General features: G+C 42.6%; 1 protein-coding gene across 3 annotated transcripts in view; it reads left to right on the plus strand.

The window, feature by feature from the left end:
• Melk (maternal embryonic leucine zipper kinase) overlaps positions 1-18,428 on the plus strand; it is a 101,490-nt gene that overhangs the window by 9,448 nt on the left and 73,614 nt on the right. For 2 of the 3 annotated variants that reach the window (XM_045141583.1, XM_045141584.1), the window contains exons 3-5: positions 2,642-2,737; positions 4,769-4,854; positions 14,809-14,925. In XM_045141583.1, coding sequence (XP_044997518.1) covers positions 2,680-2,737; positions 4,769-4,854; positions 14,809-14,925 — 261 coding nt within the window. In that variant the 5' untranslated portion in view covers positions 2,642-2,679. The remainder of the gene's footprint in view (positions 1-2,641; positions 2,738-4,768; positions 4,855-14,808; positions 14,926-18,428) is intronic. The other variant, XM_045141585.1, reaches the window with a different exon arrangement.

Here is an 18,428-nt window from a genome sequence, read left to right on the forward strand (position 1 = left end):
TGCTGAGATTAAAGGTATGTGCCACCATGCTTGGCTCTTTTAAAGCCTTTTTAAAAAATATTTTTGGGCTGAAGAGATGGCTCAGCAGTTAAGATACTTGCATGCAAAGCCAAAGGATCCAGCTTTGTTTCCCCAGGATCCACATAAGCCAGCTGCACAAGGTGGTACATGTGTCTTTAGTGGCTGGATACTCTGGTGCACCCATTCTCCCTCCTCTGCCTCTTTTGCCTTCTCTCAAGTAAATAAATAAAATATTAAAAAATAGATTACTTAAAAACATTTTTTTTGTAAGCAGAGAGAGAGAGAGAGAAAGAGAGAGAGACTGCAAATGAATTCCAGATGCTTGCACCACTTTGTGCATCTGGCTTTATGTGGCACTGAGAAATCTAACTGTCTGTGGGATTTGCACACAAATGCCTTTAACTGCCGAGCCATCTCGTTAAAACTAAAACTTTTATATTTATATATGCATATACATATATATGTGTGTGTGTGTGTGTGTGTGTGTGTGTGTGTGTGTGTGTGTGTGTGTGTATACATACATACCTATAAAATAAGTGTAAATATATATGTATGTATGCATGTATTTTTTTTTTTTTTTTGAGGTAGGTTCTCACTCTGTCTAGCCCAGATCACTTGTAATTCACTATGTAGTCCCAGGCTGGCCTTGAACTCACAAAGATCCTCCTACCTCCGCCTCCTGAGTGCTGGGTTTAAAGGCATGGGCCACCATGCCCGGACTCTCGAACGTTTTTTATTGATAACTTGCATAAATATAAACAGTATACTATGATCATAATCCCCTCTCATCACCCTCTGTTTTCTCTTTCCCAAATCCTCACGTGAAACCCTTCTTCTTTCCAACTAGTCTCTCTTCTATTTTGATGTCATTCTTTCCCTCCTGTTACCCAGGTCTTGTGCAGGTCGTGTCAGGTACAGTGAGGTCATGAACACCAAGGCATCTTGGTGTCTGGAAGACAGTATTGTAAGCACTCCTTCCCTTCCTTTGGATCTTACATTCTTTTTGCCACCCCTTGTTTCATTTTGTTATTGTGAGAGTTAATAGCCAGACTGGCTATTGCTTGAGCTTGAATTCCTCCTGCTTCAGTCTCCAGACTATTGGTAAAAATGGTTTTGACATCATTTGCTTAATTTTCTATTGTATCTTCATATTGTTGTATTAAATTTATATATTCTGTATACACATTTGTTATTTGTACTGCAAAGGTCTTCTTACACATTTGTGGTCTTTCTTTTTTCTATTTCTGAATTTTTTTTTTTTTTCAAGGTAGGGTCTCACTCTAGCTCAGGCTGACCTGGAATTCACTATGTAGTCTCAGGGTGGCCTCGAACTCATGGTGATTGCTTCCCAAGTGCTGGGATTAAAGGTGTGCACCACCATGCCCGGCTTATTTCTTAATTTTTTAAGGCAGTGTTATGCTATCCTTCTTGCTTTATAGCCCAGGCTGGCCTGGAACTATATTCAGTCCTCTTTCCTCCATTTCCTGAGTGCAGGGATGACAGAAAACCAGCAGTGCGCCCAGCTCTGCTTTTTGTGCATGTGTGCATGCTTGGATACATGTGTATATGCAGAGATTTGTGTGTGTGTGTGTATGTGTGTGTGCGCGTGCACGCACATGTGTAGGTACATTTGGAGACCGGAAGACACACTAGCATGTTGTTCCTTGGGAACACTGATCACGTTTTTTGAGACAGGATCTTTTATTGGGCTGGAACTCACCAATTAGATTAGACTGACTACTCAAGGGGTCCTCCTGTCCCCACCTCCACCGCACTCGGATTACAGGTGCCTGTCACCATGACCAGCATTTTACAAGGGTGCTGGGGATTGAACTCAGGTCCTCTTGTTTACATGGCAAACATTTTATCAACTGAGCTATCTCAACAGTCCTCATGCTCATTTTTAAAATGATTAACACATTACTTAAAAGACAATTTCCTGTCCTAAAATCATGACCATATTCTTTTTTTTTTTGGTTTTTCGAGGTAGGGTCTCACTCTGGCTCAGGCTGACCTGGAATTCGCCATGGAGTCTCAGGGTGGCTTCGAACTCTTGGTGATCCTCCTACCTCTGCCTCCCGAGTGCTGGGATTAAAGGTGTGCGCCACCACGCCCGGCACATGACCATATTCTTTAAAAAGTTTGTTGTCTTTTTTTTTTTTTTTTTTTCGAGGTAGGGTCTCACTCTAGCCCAGGCTAACCTGGAATTCATTATGGAGCCTCAGGGTGGCCTCGAACTCATGGCAATCCTCCTACCTCTGCCTCCGAGTGCTGGGATTAAAGGCGTGTGCCACCACACGTAGCTTTTTTTTTTTTTTTTTTTCTTTGTTAGAGATAGGGACTTATACAGGCTGGCCTTGAACTCTGTGTAGGTGAGGATGACCTTGACCTTATCCTCCTGTCTCCAACTTCCAAGTGATTGTCTTACAAGTGTGTGCCACCACCCTGATATGATCTGTTTGTATGTATGGTGAGAAGTAGGAATCCGTTTTTTTTTTTCATATCACTAATTAATTTTTCTACTGTCAGTTATATGCCTAAAGCTTATTTGTATTTACAAATGGAGGTATTAATCTAGTAATGTTTTTATTGGTCATGTACTATTTTTTCTGTCTTACAGCATCTTTTTGTTATTTTGAATGAACTTCGTGGTGGACTATGAATGATTATGATGAACTTCTCAAATACTATGAATTATATGAAACTATTGGGACAGGTAATTGTTAATTTTTTTCTTGGAATCAGAGTATAGTTTATTTGAGTGGTCCTGAGCTTTTTAGCCTAACTTACATGTTTTGAGGTTTTTCTTCCTCTTTTAGTAAGCTCAGCAAGAAAAGGGTAGAGATAATAGGAGATGCCTTGTAGGTCTTGCAAGGACTTTACTTTTTTTTTTAACTTTATTTTTGTGATTTTTTTTTTTTTTTTTTTTTTTTCTCGAGGTAGGGTCTCACTCTAGCCCAGGCTGTCCTGGAATTCACTGTGGAGTCTCAGTGTGGCCTAGAACTCACGACAATCCTCCTACCTCTGCCTCCCGAGTGCTGGGATTAAAGGCGTGCGCCACCACGCCCGGCTTTAATTTTATTTTTATTTATTTATTTGGGAGAGAGAAAGAAACAGAGAGAGGGAGAGAGAGAATGGGTGTGCCAGGGCCCCCAGCCACCACAAATGAACTCCAGATGCATGCGCCCCCTTGTGCATCTGGCCTGTGTGGGTCCTAGGGAATCGAACTGAGGTTCTTTGGCTTTGTAGGCAAACACCTTATCTGCTAAGCCATCTCTCCAGCCCAGACTTCACTTTTAAAAAAGATTTTATTTTATTTTTGTTTGAGAGAGACAGAGAGAATGGGCATACCAGGGCCTTTAGCCACTGCAAACAAATTCCAGATGCATGCACCACCTTATGTATCTGGCTTATGTGGATACTGGGGAATTGAACTTGAGTCCTTAGGCTTCACAGGGAAGCACCTTAACTGCTAAACCATCTCTCCAGCCCTTTTTTCTAAAAAAAAAAAGATTTTTATTTTTATTTATTTGAGAGAGAAAGAGAAAGATGCAGAGAGAGAGAATGGGTACACCAGGGCCTGAGAGAGAGAGAGAAAGAAAGAAAGAGGCAGAAGGGCTTTTTTTGTTTATTTGTTTTCTGAGGTAGGGTCTCATACTAGCTCAGGCTGACCTAGAATTCTCAATGTAATCTCAGGGTGGCCCCGAATTCTTCGGCAATCCTCTTGCCTCTGCCTCCCAAGCTCTGGGATTAAAGGCTTATGTCACCATGCCTGGTTATGGACTTTACCTTTTAATGTAAATAAAAGTGATTGGCAAGTTTTGAGCCAAGGTGTGATCTGAACATTGTTTTCTTAGAGTTATTCTGGCTACTTGATGCTGAAGAGGTTGAATGGGCAAGGGCAAGGACAGATGTACAGAGGTGTTAGGAATCGATGGTGGTGGTGTGGATAGGAAGGATGGCGTTGCAGGCAGTGAGCTATTGGTTGAGTTGAACGATAACAGTCAGGTTTGCAAGTGTCCAGATCTCAGTGGGGTTTTACATCAGTATAGTCATATATGCTCAGGTAAAGCCAGTATTGACCCTCTTTCTCTCAGGAAAATTGCTCTCTTGATTTCCCCAAGGTGAGCCAATGGGACTGTTGATGGGTTAGGTATGGGGTGCTGGAGAAAGAGGAGGGCCAAGGGTGATTCCAGGATTTGTGCCCAAGGACTGGGGAAAACAGTTGCTTCTTATTGAAATGGGGAAGGCCTTGAAAGAGAATACTAGGAGCTTCTTTTTGGAAATGTTTGGAACATACCTTTAAGATGTCTAAATACAGATATTTGTTCAACATTTGGTCCAGTTTTAAAACATAAAGTCTTACCTTCACAGTTTTAGAACTGATGAAAGTTTTATATAATCTGTCATCTGTCCTCAGTTTCAGCAGCTTCATATTGTGTTCTAGCTTGTTCATTATAAAGCAGATTTAATTGCACTGTTAATCATAGAGCATAATTCTAAAGTGTAAATGCTGTTTTTCACCTGATCACAAAATGAGATAAATGCTATCATGGTAGAGACAAAAATCTTCGTCTAGAAACACTGAATGAAAGGAAACTGGAGGTGTGGCTAGCATTGAAAGTGACAGCAGAAGGAGCCACAAACCTCCAGGAAACCATGCCTTGATGCAGCCTTGGAAGTGTATGAGAAGGTGTTTGTGCTTGAGTCTTTCCTTGTCCTTTATTGTACATTTTCCTGTACTTAGGTGGCTTTGCAAAGGTCAAACTTGCCTGCCATATCCTCACTGGAGAAATGGTAGCTATAAAAGTCATGGATAAAAGTGCCCTAGGGGTAAGTTTGAAAATTACTTTTGTCCCTTTTCATTTGTGTGTATTTACTTATTTTTGAGTGTTATGTATCCCAAGTGGACCTAGAATTTTGAACTTTCCAATCTTCCTGCATCCACCTCCTGAATGCTGCATACTGGGATTGTAGGCATGTGCCACTATTCCTGGTTTAAAATAATGGGTTTCATTGTGATATTGTTACATATGGAGGTTACATACCTTGATTTTATTCATCCCCATATAACAGTTTATTAAATCTGTTGATAAATTTTGTTACTAGAACGTGAATATGTTATTCCTCTTTTTGTACAATATACATACATGTACACATATATTTATGTATTTTTATAACTTAATTAAAAAATTTATTTGAGAGAAAGAAAAAGGCGCACATGTGTGTGTAGAGAGGGAGGGAGGGAGAGAATGGGCGTGCCAGGGCCTTCAGCCTCTGCAAACGAACTCCAGACACGTCGCCCCTGTGCATTTGGGTTACATGGACCCTGGGGAATTGACCTGAGTCCTTTGGCTTTGCAGCAAGTGTCTTAATGGCTAAGCCATCCCTCCAGCCTTATTTTGTTTTGAGGTATGGTTTCGCCCAGGTTTGTCTTGAACCTGTTTGTGTTCTAGTCTGGCTGTGATCACATGGCAGTCCTGCTTTGGCCCCCTGAACACTGGGATTCCAGGTGCGCATCACCCTTTGCTTAGAGTAGTATTTTGATAGCTTTTTATAAATGTAAAGATGTGTGGTTTTAAAGTAATTTAGGCCCTGAAATGGTGTCACACCCTTGTAATTCCTGGATCTAGAAGATAGAAGGATCACTGCAAGTTTCATGTTAGGCTAGTTGCATGTGTGCGTGCGTGTGTGTGCGTATGAGTGATTTGGAAGGCTATCCAGGGCTAGTGGGGGTGGGGCAGGCAGGTAGAGAATGGGCATGCCAGGGCCCCAACCACTACACGTAAACTCCAGACGCGTGCACCTCCTTGTACCTCTGGCTTAGGTGGGCACTCCGGTTCTTAGGCTTTGCAGGCAAGTGTCTTAGCTGCTGAGTCACCTCTCTAGCCCAGGGTTATTATTATTGAGATAAAACATGTCCCTTTTTTTTTTTAATTTATTTATTTGAGAGTGACAGACACAGAGAGAAAGACAGATAGAGGAAGAGAGAGAGAATGGGCGCGCCAGGGCTTCCAGCCTCTGCAAACGAACTCCAGACGCGTGCGCCCCCTTGTGCATCTGGCTAACGTGGGACCTGGGGAACCGAGCCTCGAACTGGGGTCCTTAGGCTTCACAGGCAAGCGCTTAACCGCTAAGCCATCTCTCCAGCCCAAACATGTCCCTTTTGAAAATATCTTATTGACTTTTTTTTTACATGTGTATAATATGTTTTGATAACATTTACCCCATTACCTTTTCTTGTCCCTCTTCTACTCCCACTGAGCCCTTCTTCCTAACTAGTTTCACTTTCATGTTCCTCTTCTTTTGGTATCTTATTGAGTTTAAATTAGGGTTGCTTTTGTCAGCATGGGTTGGGGATTATTTACCAGAGCAGAGCCAACTTACCAGTGGTTAAACCACTGAAGAAAATGTTTCTGTCTTCCATATTAGTACCTCAAAAAAGGGGGCCTTCACGAGCCCCTCTACCATCCACAATGGACTGTTGACAAGCCCAATCTTATGCAGGTTTGGTGCTGGAACTGCTGTTGTGTGTTCATGAGTGTGACACCTGTCATACTCAAAGGACAGTTTCCACAGCATTCCTTCCTGTTGCAGTCAGGTTCACATTGCTGGTAGAAATCACCCAGCCAAGAGCAGCTTCTGGGAAAAAGAGATTTATTTTGGCTTACAGGCTTGAGGGGAAGCTCCACGATGGCAGGGGAAAATGATGGCATGAGCAGAGAGTGGACATCACCCCCTGGCCAACATAAGGTGGACAATAGCAACAGGAGGGTGTGCCAAACACTGGCATGGGGAAACTGGCTATAAAATCCATAAGCCCGCCCCCAACAATACACTCCATCCAGGAGGCATTAATTCCCAAATATCCATCAGCTGGGGAGCTAGCATTCAGAACACCTGAGTTTATGGGGGACACCTGAATCAAACCATCCCCACCCCCAACCTCTGGCTCTTAAATTCTTTCTGCCCTCTTTTCTGTAATGTTTCTTGAGCCTTGCTATTCTAGATCATCCATTTAAGGCTGAATGAGCCCTTAACAATCACTTATTCTCAGCATTTTGACTAGTTTGAGTCTCTGTAGTGATGATCTCCCAGTGTAAAATGAAGCTTCTGTGACTAAAGCTGATAGTAGCACTAGTCTGTGCTCTTGACCATGAAATAGAGAAGGCAGAACTTCTCTGTGGTAGTCTTTTGGGCCTTCCACACCTTAGTAGTGTTTGAAGTCATCCTGAGCCAACTTTTTCTAATTCATTTTCAGTGTATTTCTAGACTTTTCTTTGTATTTACTTGTCCTGTTGAGAATTCGTTTGTGTACACATCTGTAGCTGTTTTTTTAATTTAAATTTTTTGAGGTAGGGTTTCACCCTAGCCTAGGCTGACCTGGAATTCATTACATAGTCTTAGGGTGGCCTTGAGCTCATGGCTATCCTCCTACCTCTTCCTCCTAAGTGCTTGGATTAAAGGTGTGTGCCACCACACCCTGCTCTGTAGCTTTTTCTTTTTAAGAGAAATTTTGGATTTTTTACCCTTTGATCAATTTTATTTATTTATTTATTTTTTTTTTAGCTTTTCAAGGTAAGGCCTCACTCTAGCCCAAGCTGACCTGGAATTCGCTATGTAGTCTCAGGGTGGCCTTGAACTCACGGCAATCCTCCTACCTGTGTATCCCAAGTGCTGGAATTAAAGGCATGCACCACCACCACCTGGCTTGATCAAACATTTTTAAGTGTTAAAGAAGAAAACCACTTTTCTTTTGGGTTGAGTTAATATTATAATTAGTAGTAATATAAAATTGAGTAAATATTTCATAAATATTCTGTTATTAAATACTAAAAATGTCTTTCTGATTAATGGAATGAGACAGTCATTAACATTAATCATTTTTTTTTTTCGTTTAAGAATGTAATTGCTGGGCCAGAAATATGACTCAGTGGTTAAGGTGCTTGCCTGCAAAGCCTAACAACCTGGGTTTGATTCCCCAGTACCCATATAAAACCAGATATAGAAAGTGGCACATATATCTGGAGTTTGTTTGCAGTAGCTACAGGCCCTGGCATCCCATTCTGTCTCTACTTATAAATGAATAAATAAATAAGATTTTAAACAAAAGAATGTAGGCTGGGTGTGGTGGTACATGTCTTTAATCCCAGCACTTGGAAGGTAGAGGTAAGAGGATTGTTGTGAGTTTGAGGTTACCCTGAGACTGTATAGCAAATTCCAAGTCAGCCTGGGCTAGAGCAAGACCCTACCTTGAAAAACCAAAAAAAAAAAAAAAGAAAAAAAGGAATGTAAGTGCTGATAATTATTCTTCCTATTCTCCCTTCAACTTCTCCTCCCCCCCCCCCTTTTTTTTGTTTTTTCGAGGTAGGATCTCACTGTAGCCTAGGCAGACCTGGAATTCACTCTGTAGTCTCTGGGTGGCCTTGAACTCACAGCAATCCTCCTACCTCTGCCTCCTAAGTGCTGGGATTAAAGGTGTGAGCCATCACACCAACCTTCCCCTCACCCTTTTCCTCTGTGTACCTGAGGATGATCTTGAAGTCTTGATCCTATAGCCTCTCAACTTCTTCAGTATTGGGATTATAGGCATGTACTACTACCCCACCAGATTTACCCAGTATTTGGGATTGAACCCAGGACTTCAAGATTACTAGGCAAGCAAGCTACCAATTGAGCAATATCCCTGGCCCCACTGCCTTTTTAAAAATTTATTTATTTATTTTTATTGTTTAGTTTTTGTTTGTTTGTTTTTGTTTTTTTTGAGGTAGGGTCTCACTCTGGTCCAGGCTGACCTGGAATTAACTCTGTCATCTCAGGGTGGCCTTGAACTCATGGCAATCCTCCTACCTCTGCCTCCCGAGTGCTGGGATTAAAGGCTTGTGCCACCACGCCTGGCTTATTTATTTTTATTAACAACTTCCATGATTATAAAAAAACCCCATAGTAATACCTTCCCTTCCCCCACTTTCCCCTTTGAAACTCCATTTTCCATCATATTCCCTCCCCATCTCAATCAGTCTCTTTTTTATTTTTGATGTCATGGTCTTTTTCTCCTCTTATAATGGTCTTATGCAGGTAGTGTCAGGCACTGTGAGGCCATGGATATACAGGCCATTTTGTGTCTGGAGGGAGCATGTTGTATGGAGTCCTGCCCTTCCTTTGGCTCTTACATTCTTTCCGCCACCTCTTCTGCATTAGACCCTGAGCCTTGGAAGGAGTGATAGAGATGTTTCAGTGCTGAGTACTGCAGTCATTTCTTTCCATCACCATGATACCTTCTGAGTCGTCCCAAGGTCACTGCCATCTGAAAGAGAAGATTCTGTACCAAAAGTGAGAGTAGCATTAATATAAGGGTGTGAACATTAACAGAAGTGCTTACTGGGCAGTTTGATAAGCATAGTATATACATTTAGCCAGACAATAGCAGGCATTACACCCCTAGGGCTCATGACTACCTCTGTTTTACGTTTTCAGTATCAGGGATGTATTCTTTCCCATGGGGCAGGCCTCCAGTCCAATTAGAGGGCAGTTGGTTTCCCCAATAACAGACATGCCACTATTGCACCTGTTGGCTCATTTGGCCTGGCTGGCCAAGTATAAGGCTTACAGTGTCCACTGTTGAGTATCTTCTTTCTTTTCTTTTCTTTTCTTTTCTTTTCTTTTCTTTTCTTTTCTTTTCTTTTCTTTTCTTTTCTTTTCTTTTCTTTTCCTTTCCTCTCCTTCCCTTCCCTTCCCCTCCCCTCCCCTCCCCTCCCCTCCCCTCCCCTCCCCTCCCCTCCCCTCCCCTCCCCTCCCCTCCCCTCCCCTCTTCTCCCCTCCCCTCCCCTTCCCTTCTTTTCTTCTCTCTCTCTCTCTCTCTCTTTTTTTTTCTGAGGTAGGGTCTCAGTCTAGCTCAGACTGACTATGTATTCACTATGTATTCTCAGGGTGGCCTCAAATTCCTGGCGACCCTCCTACCTCTGCTCCCAAGTGCTGGGATGGCGTGTGCCACCACGCCTGGCTCATGCTTCCTTCCTTTCCTTTGTCCACCATGTCAGAATGTTGATGGGCTCAGACCTGTGGTGGTCTTGTGGGGGTTTGGTAGCCACTGTGGTTTTATAAGTGTACCAGTTGGTTCATATTGGGAGGATAGCACCCAAAGTATGCCCATATACCCCTGCGGTTCTTACATTCTTTCCATTCCCCCTCTTTGGCAATGTTTCCTGAGTCTTGGATGGCATGGTAGAAATCTTCTGTAGTCTTGAGCTCTCTGCAGCCTCTTATTTTCTACTTCAATGAGTTTTTTTTTTTTTTGAAAGAAATATTTACATGAGAGGGAGGGAGAGAGAATGGGCATGTCAGGAGCTCCAGCTGCTGCATATGAACTCTATTTGCATGTGCCACGTTGTGCATCTGGCTTATGTGGTGGGTCCTTGGGAATTGAACCTGGGTCCTTTGGCTTTGTAGGCAAGTGGCTTAACCACTAAGCCATCTCTTCAGCCCTTTGATGAGTTTTGAGTCTCCTCAGTGTCTACCATTCTCTTCTTTGTAGAGCCAGTTCTCTGGTTTGCAGTAAGAGCAGCACTGATATTCTTTCTACTACCATCTCTGCAATGTTCCTTGATATGTTTATCCTAACTCCTATCCTTGAACCCTTATAGATGTGGTACAGGTGACTCATACAGTGCTAAGTCCTGGACTTTTTTTTTTTTTTTTTTTTTAACTTACTTTATTTGAGAGATAGAAAGATGGAGAGAGAGAATGGGCATGCCAGGACCTCTAGCCACTGTAAACCAACTCCAGACACATGTGCCTCCTTGTGCATCTGGCTTATGTGGGTCCTGGGGAACTGAACTGAGGTCCTTTGGCTTTACAGCCAAACACCTTACCTGCTAAGCCATCATTCCAGCCCTTCTTGTTATTTTAATCAGCTTGGATCTGCCCTTTATTTGTCATCACCCGCCAGCCAGGACCTGTGCCACACAAACCTGCCTGGAGCTTCTGGTCCCTTGACAGCATACACATGTCTGTCTTAAAACGACTTTTTCTTAAGCACTTAAACATTGATTATAAACTGATCAAGCCCTATAAACAACTTTGACTTTAGTTGCAACTTTAGTATGACTAATTCACTCAAACCCTTCAGATGCTTAACAAAAATAATGTATAGTTATTACAAAATGTATTATCAGATACGTACTCTAAACTTGTACTGATGTTCATTATCATGATTAATTATTTCTATGCTTGTTTTAATAATTTTTTACTGCTTTTATGCTCATTTTGATTACTTCCTAAGATTTTGACACTATTTCAGTTAATTCTAGGGCTCAGTCTCAAACTCCTCCCCTTATTTCACAGTCATCCAAAAGTAAGAAAAAGGATTATTGTTATGGTTTGGATGTAAGATCTCCCACTCAGTCTTGTATGTCTGAATACTTGGTACCCAGCTGGTGTCCCAGTTTGCGGAGGTGATGGCATCTTGAGGAGGTAGGGCTTAATCAGAGGAGGTGGATTGTTGGAGTGTGGGCTTTGATATGTTTATCCTAACCTCACTTCCTGTCCTCTCTGATTCGTGGTCTGTGAGATGTGAGCAAGCAGCTTCACTCTTCTTGCCACAGGTGCCTCAGCTGCCATGCTTTCCTCACCATGAAAGCCTGGGCAAGGTCACTTCTTCCTCCCTTAAGTTGCTTTCACCAGGCATGTTTTCACAGTGATGAGAAAAGTGATATGCAATTATTACATCAGAATAGTTGTAATTGATTCTTGGTCAGTGCCTGGACACATAGCCTTTGATAATCGGATCATGAGCCACATTCAATTGAGTCTTTTTTCTCCCCTGAGGTAGGGGCTTGCTCTAGCCCAGGCCAACCTGGAATTTACTATATAGTCTCAGGGTGGCCTCAAGCTCTACCTCTACCTCTCAAGTGCTGAGATTAGAGGTGTGCAGTACCATGCCTGGATAATTGAGTCCTTTTGTAGATAAGGTTTTATTTGCTACTTTATTGGATATTAGGCTTCTGGGGTTGTTGCTCAATGTACAATGCTTCCTTGCATTCCCTAGGCCCCTGGGTTTAATCCATAGCACTGAAAAAAGTAAATTTTTTAAAGCTTGACATCTCTCTCCTCCCAACCAACATTTATACATACATACATACGTACGTACTTTGAGAAAGGGAGACTGACAGAGAGAGTATGGGTACACCAGGGCCACTTGCCACTCCAAACGAATTACAGATGCACGCACCACTTTCTGCATCTGGCTTTATGTAGGTACCGAGGAATTGAACCCAGCCCTTCAGACTTTGCAAGCAAGTACCTTTAACCACTGAGCCATCTCTTCAGCCCCCTGCCAAGTTTTAATTTATTTAATTATGTGTGTGCAGGTTGTAGAACGAGAGGGCAAGCTTGTGAGTCTGTCTTCACTTTCCACTTTGCTTGAGACAAGGTCTGTTTGTTTTTCTGCTACCGCATGCTCCAGTCTAGCTGACCTGCACACTTCCGGGGGTTCCCTTCTCTCTACTCCCATCTCACCATAAGAATGCTTGTGCTGCCATGTCTGCCTTTATGTTAGTTCTGAGCATCCGAACTCAGGCCCTTACACTTGCAGAGCAAGTGCTTCATTCACTGGGCCATCTCACCACTTCCTCAATCATGTTTTTATTTTGAACACTTTCTAGCAGTTTCCAGAAAAGCTAGAAGAATAAACACCAAAAACCTATATATCTTTCACTTTAATTCTCATTTTTTGAAAGTCCCATCTCCCTCCCTCTCTTCTTTCCTTCCTTTCTTTCCTCCCTGCCTTTGTCCTTGACCTTTTCCTTTCTTCCTCTTCCTCTGTAAGACCATGCTGGTCTGGAACTCACTATGTAGCACATATTGGTCTCAAACTTGTGGCCTTCTCTGCTGGAATTATGTGCATGTGATTAATCTTGGCCACATTGGAGTTTTTTTTCTTTTATTTTAGGGAGAGAGAGAGAGAGAGAATTGGCGGGCCAGGGCCTCAGCCACTGGAATCGAACTCCAGTTCCTTGTGCCACCTAGTGGATATGTGTGACCTTGCACTTGCCTCACCTTTGTGCATCTGGTTTACATGGGATCTAGAGAGTTGAACATGGGTCCTTAGACTTCTCAGGCAAGCGCCTTAACTGCAGAGCCATCTCTCTCCCCCTCCCTCCCTCCCCCTTTCTTTCTTTTTATGAGAGAGAGAATTGGCATGTGAGGGCCTTAGCCATTGCAGATGTACTCCGGATGCTTCCACCGCCTTGTGTGCATGCACCACCTGTGTGCCTGCATCACTTTGTGCATCACACTTATTTGGGTTCTGAGAAGTCAAACCTGGGTCCTTATGCTTCGCAGGCAAGGCCCTTAATCACTAAGCCATCTCTCTAGCCCCTCATTGTATTTTTTTTGTTGTTGTTGTTCTTTTTTTTTTTTTTAAATTATTTATTTATTTACTTATTTGAGAGCGACAGACACAGAGAGAAAGACAGATAGAGGGAGAGAGAGAGAATGGGCGTGCCAGGGCTTCCAGCCTCTGCAAACGAACTCCAGATGCGTGCGCCCCCTTATGCATCTGGCTAACGTGGGACCTGGGGAACCGAGCCTCGAACCGGGGTCCTTAGGCTTCACAGGCAAGCGCTTAACCGCTAAGCCATCTCTCCAGCCCTGTTGTTCTTTTTTTAAAAAAAATTTTTGTTCATTTATTTATTTATTTATTTGAAAGTGACAGAGAGAGAGAGAGAGAAAAAGAGACATAGAAAGGGAATGGGTGCGCCAGGGTTTCCAGCCACTGCAAACGAACTCCAGACCCGTGCGCCCCCTTGTGCATCTGGCTAACGTGGGTCCTGGGGAAACGAGCCTCGAATTGGGGTCCTTAGGCTTCACAGGCAAGCACTTAACTGCTAAGCCATCTCTCCAGCCCTTGTTTTTGTTTTTTTGAGGTAGGGTCTCACTCTAGCCTAACCCAGCTGACCTGAAATTCACTGTTTAGTCTCAGGGTGGCCTTGAACTCACAGTGATCCTCCTACCAGTGACTCCCAAGTGCTGAGATTAAAGGCATTTGCCACCAGTCCCAGCTTCATTGTGGTTTTTTAATGTGGCTCAAGATGGAAAGGGCTAGCCTAGGCATGGTAATTGAGTATTTGTGGAACATCATGATGCTGCACACATGTGCCTTATGGTAGCCAGGACAAGGGTTATGCCTGAGCTAGTGAGCTTCCTCCCTTTTCCTCTTTGATGCCATCCATGATTGCAGTCTGTTGGGTGGTACCACCTGTGTTCAGTTTGAATCTTCCCCACCTTAGCTCAGACAAACCCAAAGGTGTGTTTTGCTAATCTCAGACATTTCTCCCTCCAGTTAAGCTCACAGTCAGGACTAACTATCACAGCCACATTGAATTTACTTTTCATATAATTCTCAAGACATTTTATGTGCATGCAAATAATTTTTACAATATTTTCTTATATTTAAATATTTTTAAAAGATTTTATTTATTTGAGAGAGAAAGAGGCAGATATATATGGAGAGAATGGGTGCACCAGGGCCTCTAGCAAACTAACTCCAGACACATGTGCCACCTTGTGCATCTGGCTTTTTGTGGGTCTTGGGGAATCAAACCTGGGTCATTAGGCTTTGCAAGCAAGCCCCTTAACCACTGAACTATCTCTCCAGCCCTTCCTGTGGTTTTGAGCAGCTTATTTTTGAGCCATTGATAGCTTTTGCTAACTAATATTAAAGCTGTGAATATATGCTTGAAACATTTACCAGTAATTATTTTGTTTATTTGAAATATTTTATCACAGAGTGATTTACCTCGGGTCAAAACAGAAATTGATGCTTTGAAGAATCTGAGACATCAACATATATGTCAACTCTACCATGTGTTAGAGACAGCCAACAAAATATTCATGGTTCTTGAGGTCAGTAGCATGTTCCAGAAAATGAAAAGTGCTTGCTGGCTTTATCAGTACTTACGTTTCACCCAAAAACTTAGAATAAAGATTAAGGGATTTACCTGTTTGATTTCTGTTATAACAATTTAGATCAAAATGGTTGACATATATAACAAGCTCTAGAGTCATGAACCCTTTCTAGTATATTCCTTATTGAGTGATGTACTTTGGGGAACAGAATATGTTAGAATTTATTCCTAAGGAAAGGATCCATTTCCATTTTGCGTGATGTATTTATTTCCTAGGGTTTAGGAATGACTGTGAACTTGTTGGGTTAAAACACAAAAAATTATTGTCTTAGAGTTTTGGAGCTTAGAAGTCCTCCAAAGTCAAGGTGTGGGTGAGGTTGATTCCTTCTGGTGTGTTTTTTAAATAGCCTCATCTAGGCTAAGCAGCTGGGAATTCATGGTTCTTTACTTGGTGCTGAGTACTGGGATTACAGGCATGCCCTTACCACATCCTACCAGATTTCCCTCTGATCCTTTCTTTCCCTCTTACGGTGTTGGTTAGTTACGCAAGTACTCTGTGCCTGCGCGATATCCTCTGCCCTCCTTGTTTTTATGGGGACCCAGCTGATTGGGTTAAGGCTCACTATAATGTAGTATGACTTACTCTTAACTTTATAATATCTACAGAGCCTCTCTTTACACAAGGTCATATTTGTAGGTTGGGCATATGAAACGTGAACTTATTGTTTTGAAGGTTGTAGCTCAGCACAGCACATGGACATTTTTCAGTGTCATGTTATGCAAACCACTCTTTCAAAGTGTGACTCGTACCTCTTAAGCATGAATTGAAGTCTTTAGAGCTTGCTCTATTCATCTCTTCTTTCTTTTTTTTTTTTGGAGCCAAGCCCAACAGACTGACTTTTTCTTTTTTAATGCGAGAGAGGGCGAACAAGAGTGAGAGTGAGGGAGAGAGAAAAAGAGAATTGTTTTGCTAGGACATCCAGCCACTGTAATGGAACTCCAGACGCTTGTGTGCATGTGTGACCTTGTGCACTTGCATTTGTGTGTTTGGCTTATATGGGACTTAGAGAGTTGAACATGGGTTCTTAGGCTTCGCAGGCAAGCACCTTAACTGCTAAGCCATCTCGTTTTTATTAGTCTCAGCCAAATGTACTATGTATAAGATATTAGCACCTTTTTTTAAAAATGATGGTTCTAATGATGGCTGTTTTGTTTTGTGAAGGTAGGGTACTCTGTAGCCCAGACTGACTCGGAATTCACTATGAAGTCTCAGGGTGGCCTCAAACTCACAGTGGTCCTTCTACCTCTGCCTCTCAAGTGCTGGGATTAAAGGCGTGCACCACCATGCCTGGCAATTTTTTTTTCATATTATTAAAAGTTTTGGACCTGTAGCTATTTTACTTTATTATACAGTAGATCTACCCACATGATTGTATACAATGGTGATTTTAAAAAGTCTTTAGGGCTTGAGGGATGGCTTAGCTGTTAAGTAAGGCATTTGCCTGCATAGTCAAAGGACCCAGGTTCAATTCCCCAGGACCCATGTTGCCAGATGCATAAGGGGGCGCATGCGCCTGGAATTCATTTGCAGTGGCTGGAGGCCCTGGCGTGCCCATTCTCTCTCAATTTATCTCTCCCCCCCTTTTTCTGCCAAATAAATAAAATAAAAAATATTAGGTCTTTATTCATTTATTTATAAGTAGAGGAAGACAATGGTTTGTCAGAGCTTCTTGCCACTGCAAACAAACTCCAGATGCTGCTGGATGTGGTGGCGCATGCCTTTAATCCCAGCACTTGGGAGGCAGAGGTAGGAGGATCACTATGAGTTCAAGGCCACTCTGAGGTTACAGAGTGAATTCCAGGTCAGCCTGGGCTAGAGCAAGACCCTACCTTGAAAATCCAAACCAAACCAAACCAAATTAAACTAAACAATTCCAGGTGCATGTGCCACCTTGTTCATCTGGCTTTATGTGGGTACTGGGAAATTTGACCAGGGTTGTTAGGTTTGGCAAGCAAGTGCCTTTAGCCATTCAACCATCTTTCCAGTCCTTACACTGATGATTTTAAAAGTCTTTTTAAAGGGCTGGAGAGATGGTTTAGCAGTTAAGGCACTTGCCTGCAAAGCCAAAGGACCTAGGGTTGACTCCCCAGGACCCACTTCAGATGCAGAAGGGGGCACATGCATCTGGAGTTCATTTGCAGTGGCTGGAGGTCCTGGCGTACCCATTCTCTCTCTCTCTCTCTCTACCTGCCTACTTCTGTATCTCTCTCTCAAATAAATAAAAATAAAATATATTTTTACAATTTTATTTGTTTGCAGGCAGAGAGAGAAGAGGAGAGAGAGAATGGCCATGCCAGGGCCTCCAATTACGGCAAACAAACTCCAGATGCATGTGCCTCTTGTGCATCTGGCTTACGTGGGTTCTGGAGAATCGAACCTGGGTCCTTTCACTTCACAGACAAACACCTTAACCACTAAGCCATTTCTCCAGCCCTTTTTTGGTTTTTCGAGGTAGGGTCTTACTCTAGTCCAGGCTGACCTGGAATTCACTGTGTAGTCCTCCGAGTGGCCTCAAACTCACGGTGATCCTCCTACCTCTGTCTCCCGAGTGCTGGGATTAAAGGTGTGTGCCACCACACCCGGCTCTAAAACTTTTTTTTTTTGGTTTTGTTTCTTGAGGTAGGGTCTCATTTTAGTCCAGGCTGACCTGGAACTCACTATGTAGTCTCAGAGTAGTCTCAAATTCATGGCAATCCACCCACCTCTGCCTCCCGAGTGCTGGGATTAAAACATTAAAATTTTTTTTTTTTTAATTATGATCTTTGTGTTGAAATTAAATCCTTTTTTTCCAAGGTAGAGTCTCATTTTGGCTCAGGCTGACTTCACTATGTAGGCTCTGGGTGGCCTCAAATTCACAGCAGTCCTACCTCTGCCTCCCAAGTGCTGGGATTAAAGGCATATGCTACCACAGCTGGCTTAAATCATATATATATCCATGCACCTGGAGTTCATTTGCAGTGGCAAGAAGCCCTGACGTGCTCATTTGCTCTTTCTCCTTCTTTCTCTCTCTGTTACAAATGAAGAAAAATACTTTTTAAAAATGAAGTCATGCATACTGGCTTCAAACTTAAAATCCTGAGCTCAAGCATTCTTCCTGCCAAACTTTCCCAAGTGCTGCACTATAGGGGCAGGCCATTATACCTGGTTGAATTCTCTTTTTTATTTTTTATTTTGTTATTTTATTTTAGAGAGAGACAGAGGAAGATAGAGTTGGCTCGCCAGGGCCTCAGCCACTGGCTCCCGATGTTTGTGCCACTTAGTGGGCATGTGTGACCTTGTGTTTGCCTCACCTTTGTTCATCTGGCATATGTGAGATCTGGAGAGTAGAACCTGGGTCCTTAGGCCTTGCAGCCTAACGCCTTAGCTGCTAAGCCATTTCTCCAGCCCATGTTCTCATTTTTTTAAAATCTTATTTTATTTTTTCTCAATTTTTTAAAACA

Source organism: Jaculus jaculus, chromosome 1 (genome assembly GCF_020740685.1).
Source record: "Jaculus jaculus isolate mJacJac1 chromosome 1, mJacJac1.mat.Y.cur, whole genome shotgun sequence".
Taxonomy (NCBI): Eukaryota; Metazoa; Chordata; class Mammalia; order Rodentia; family Dipodidae; genus Jaculus; species Jaculus jaculus.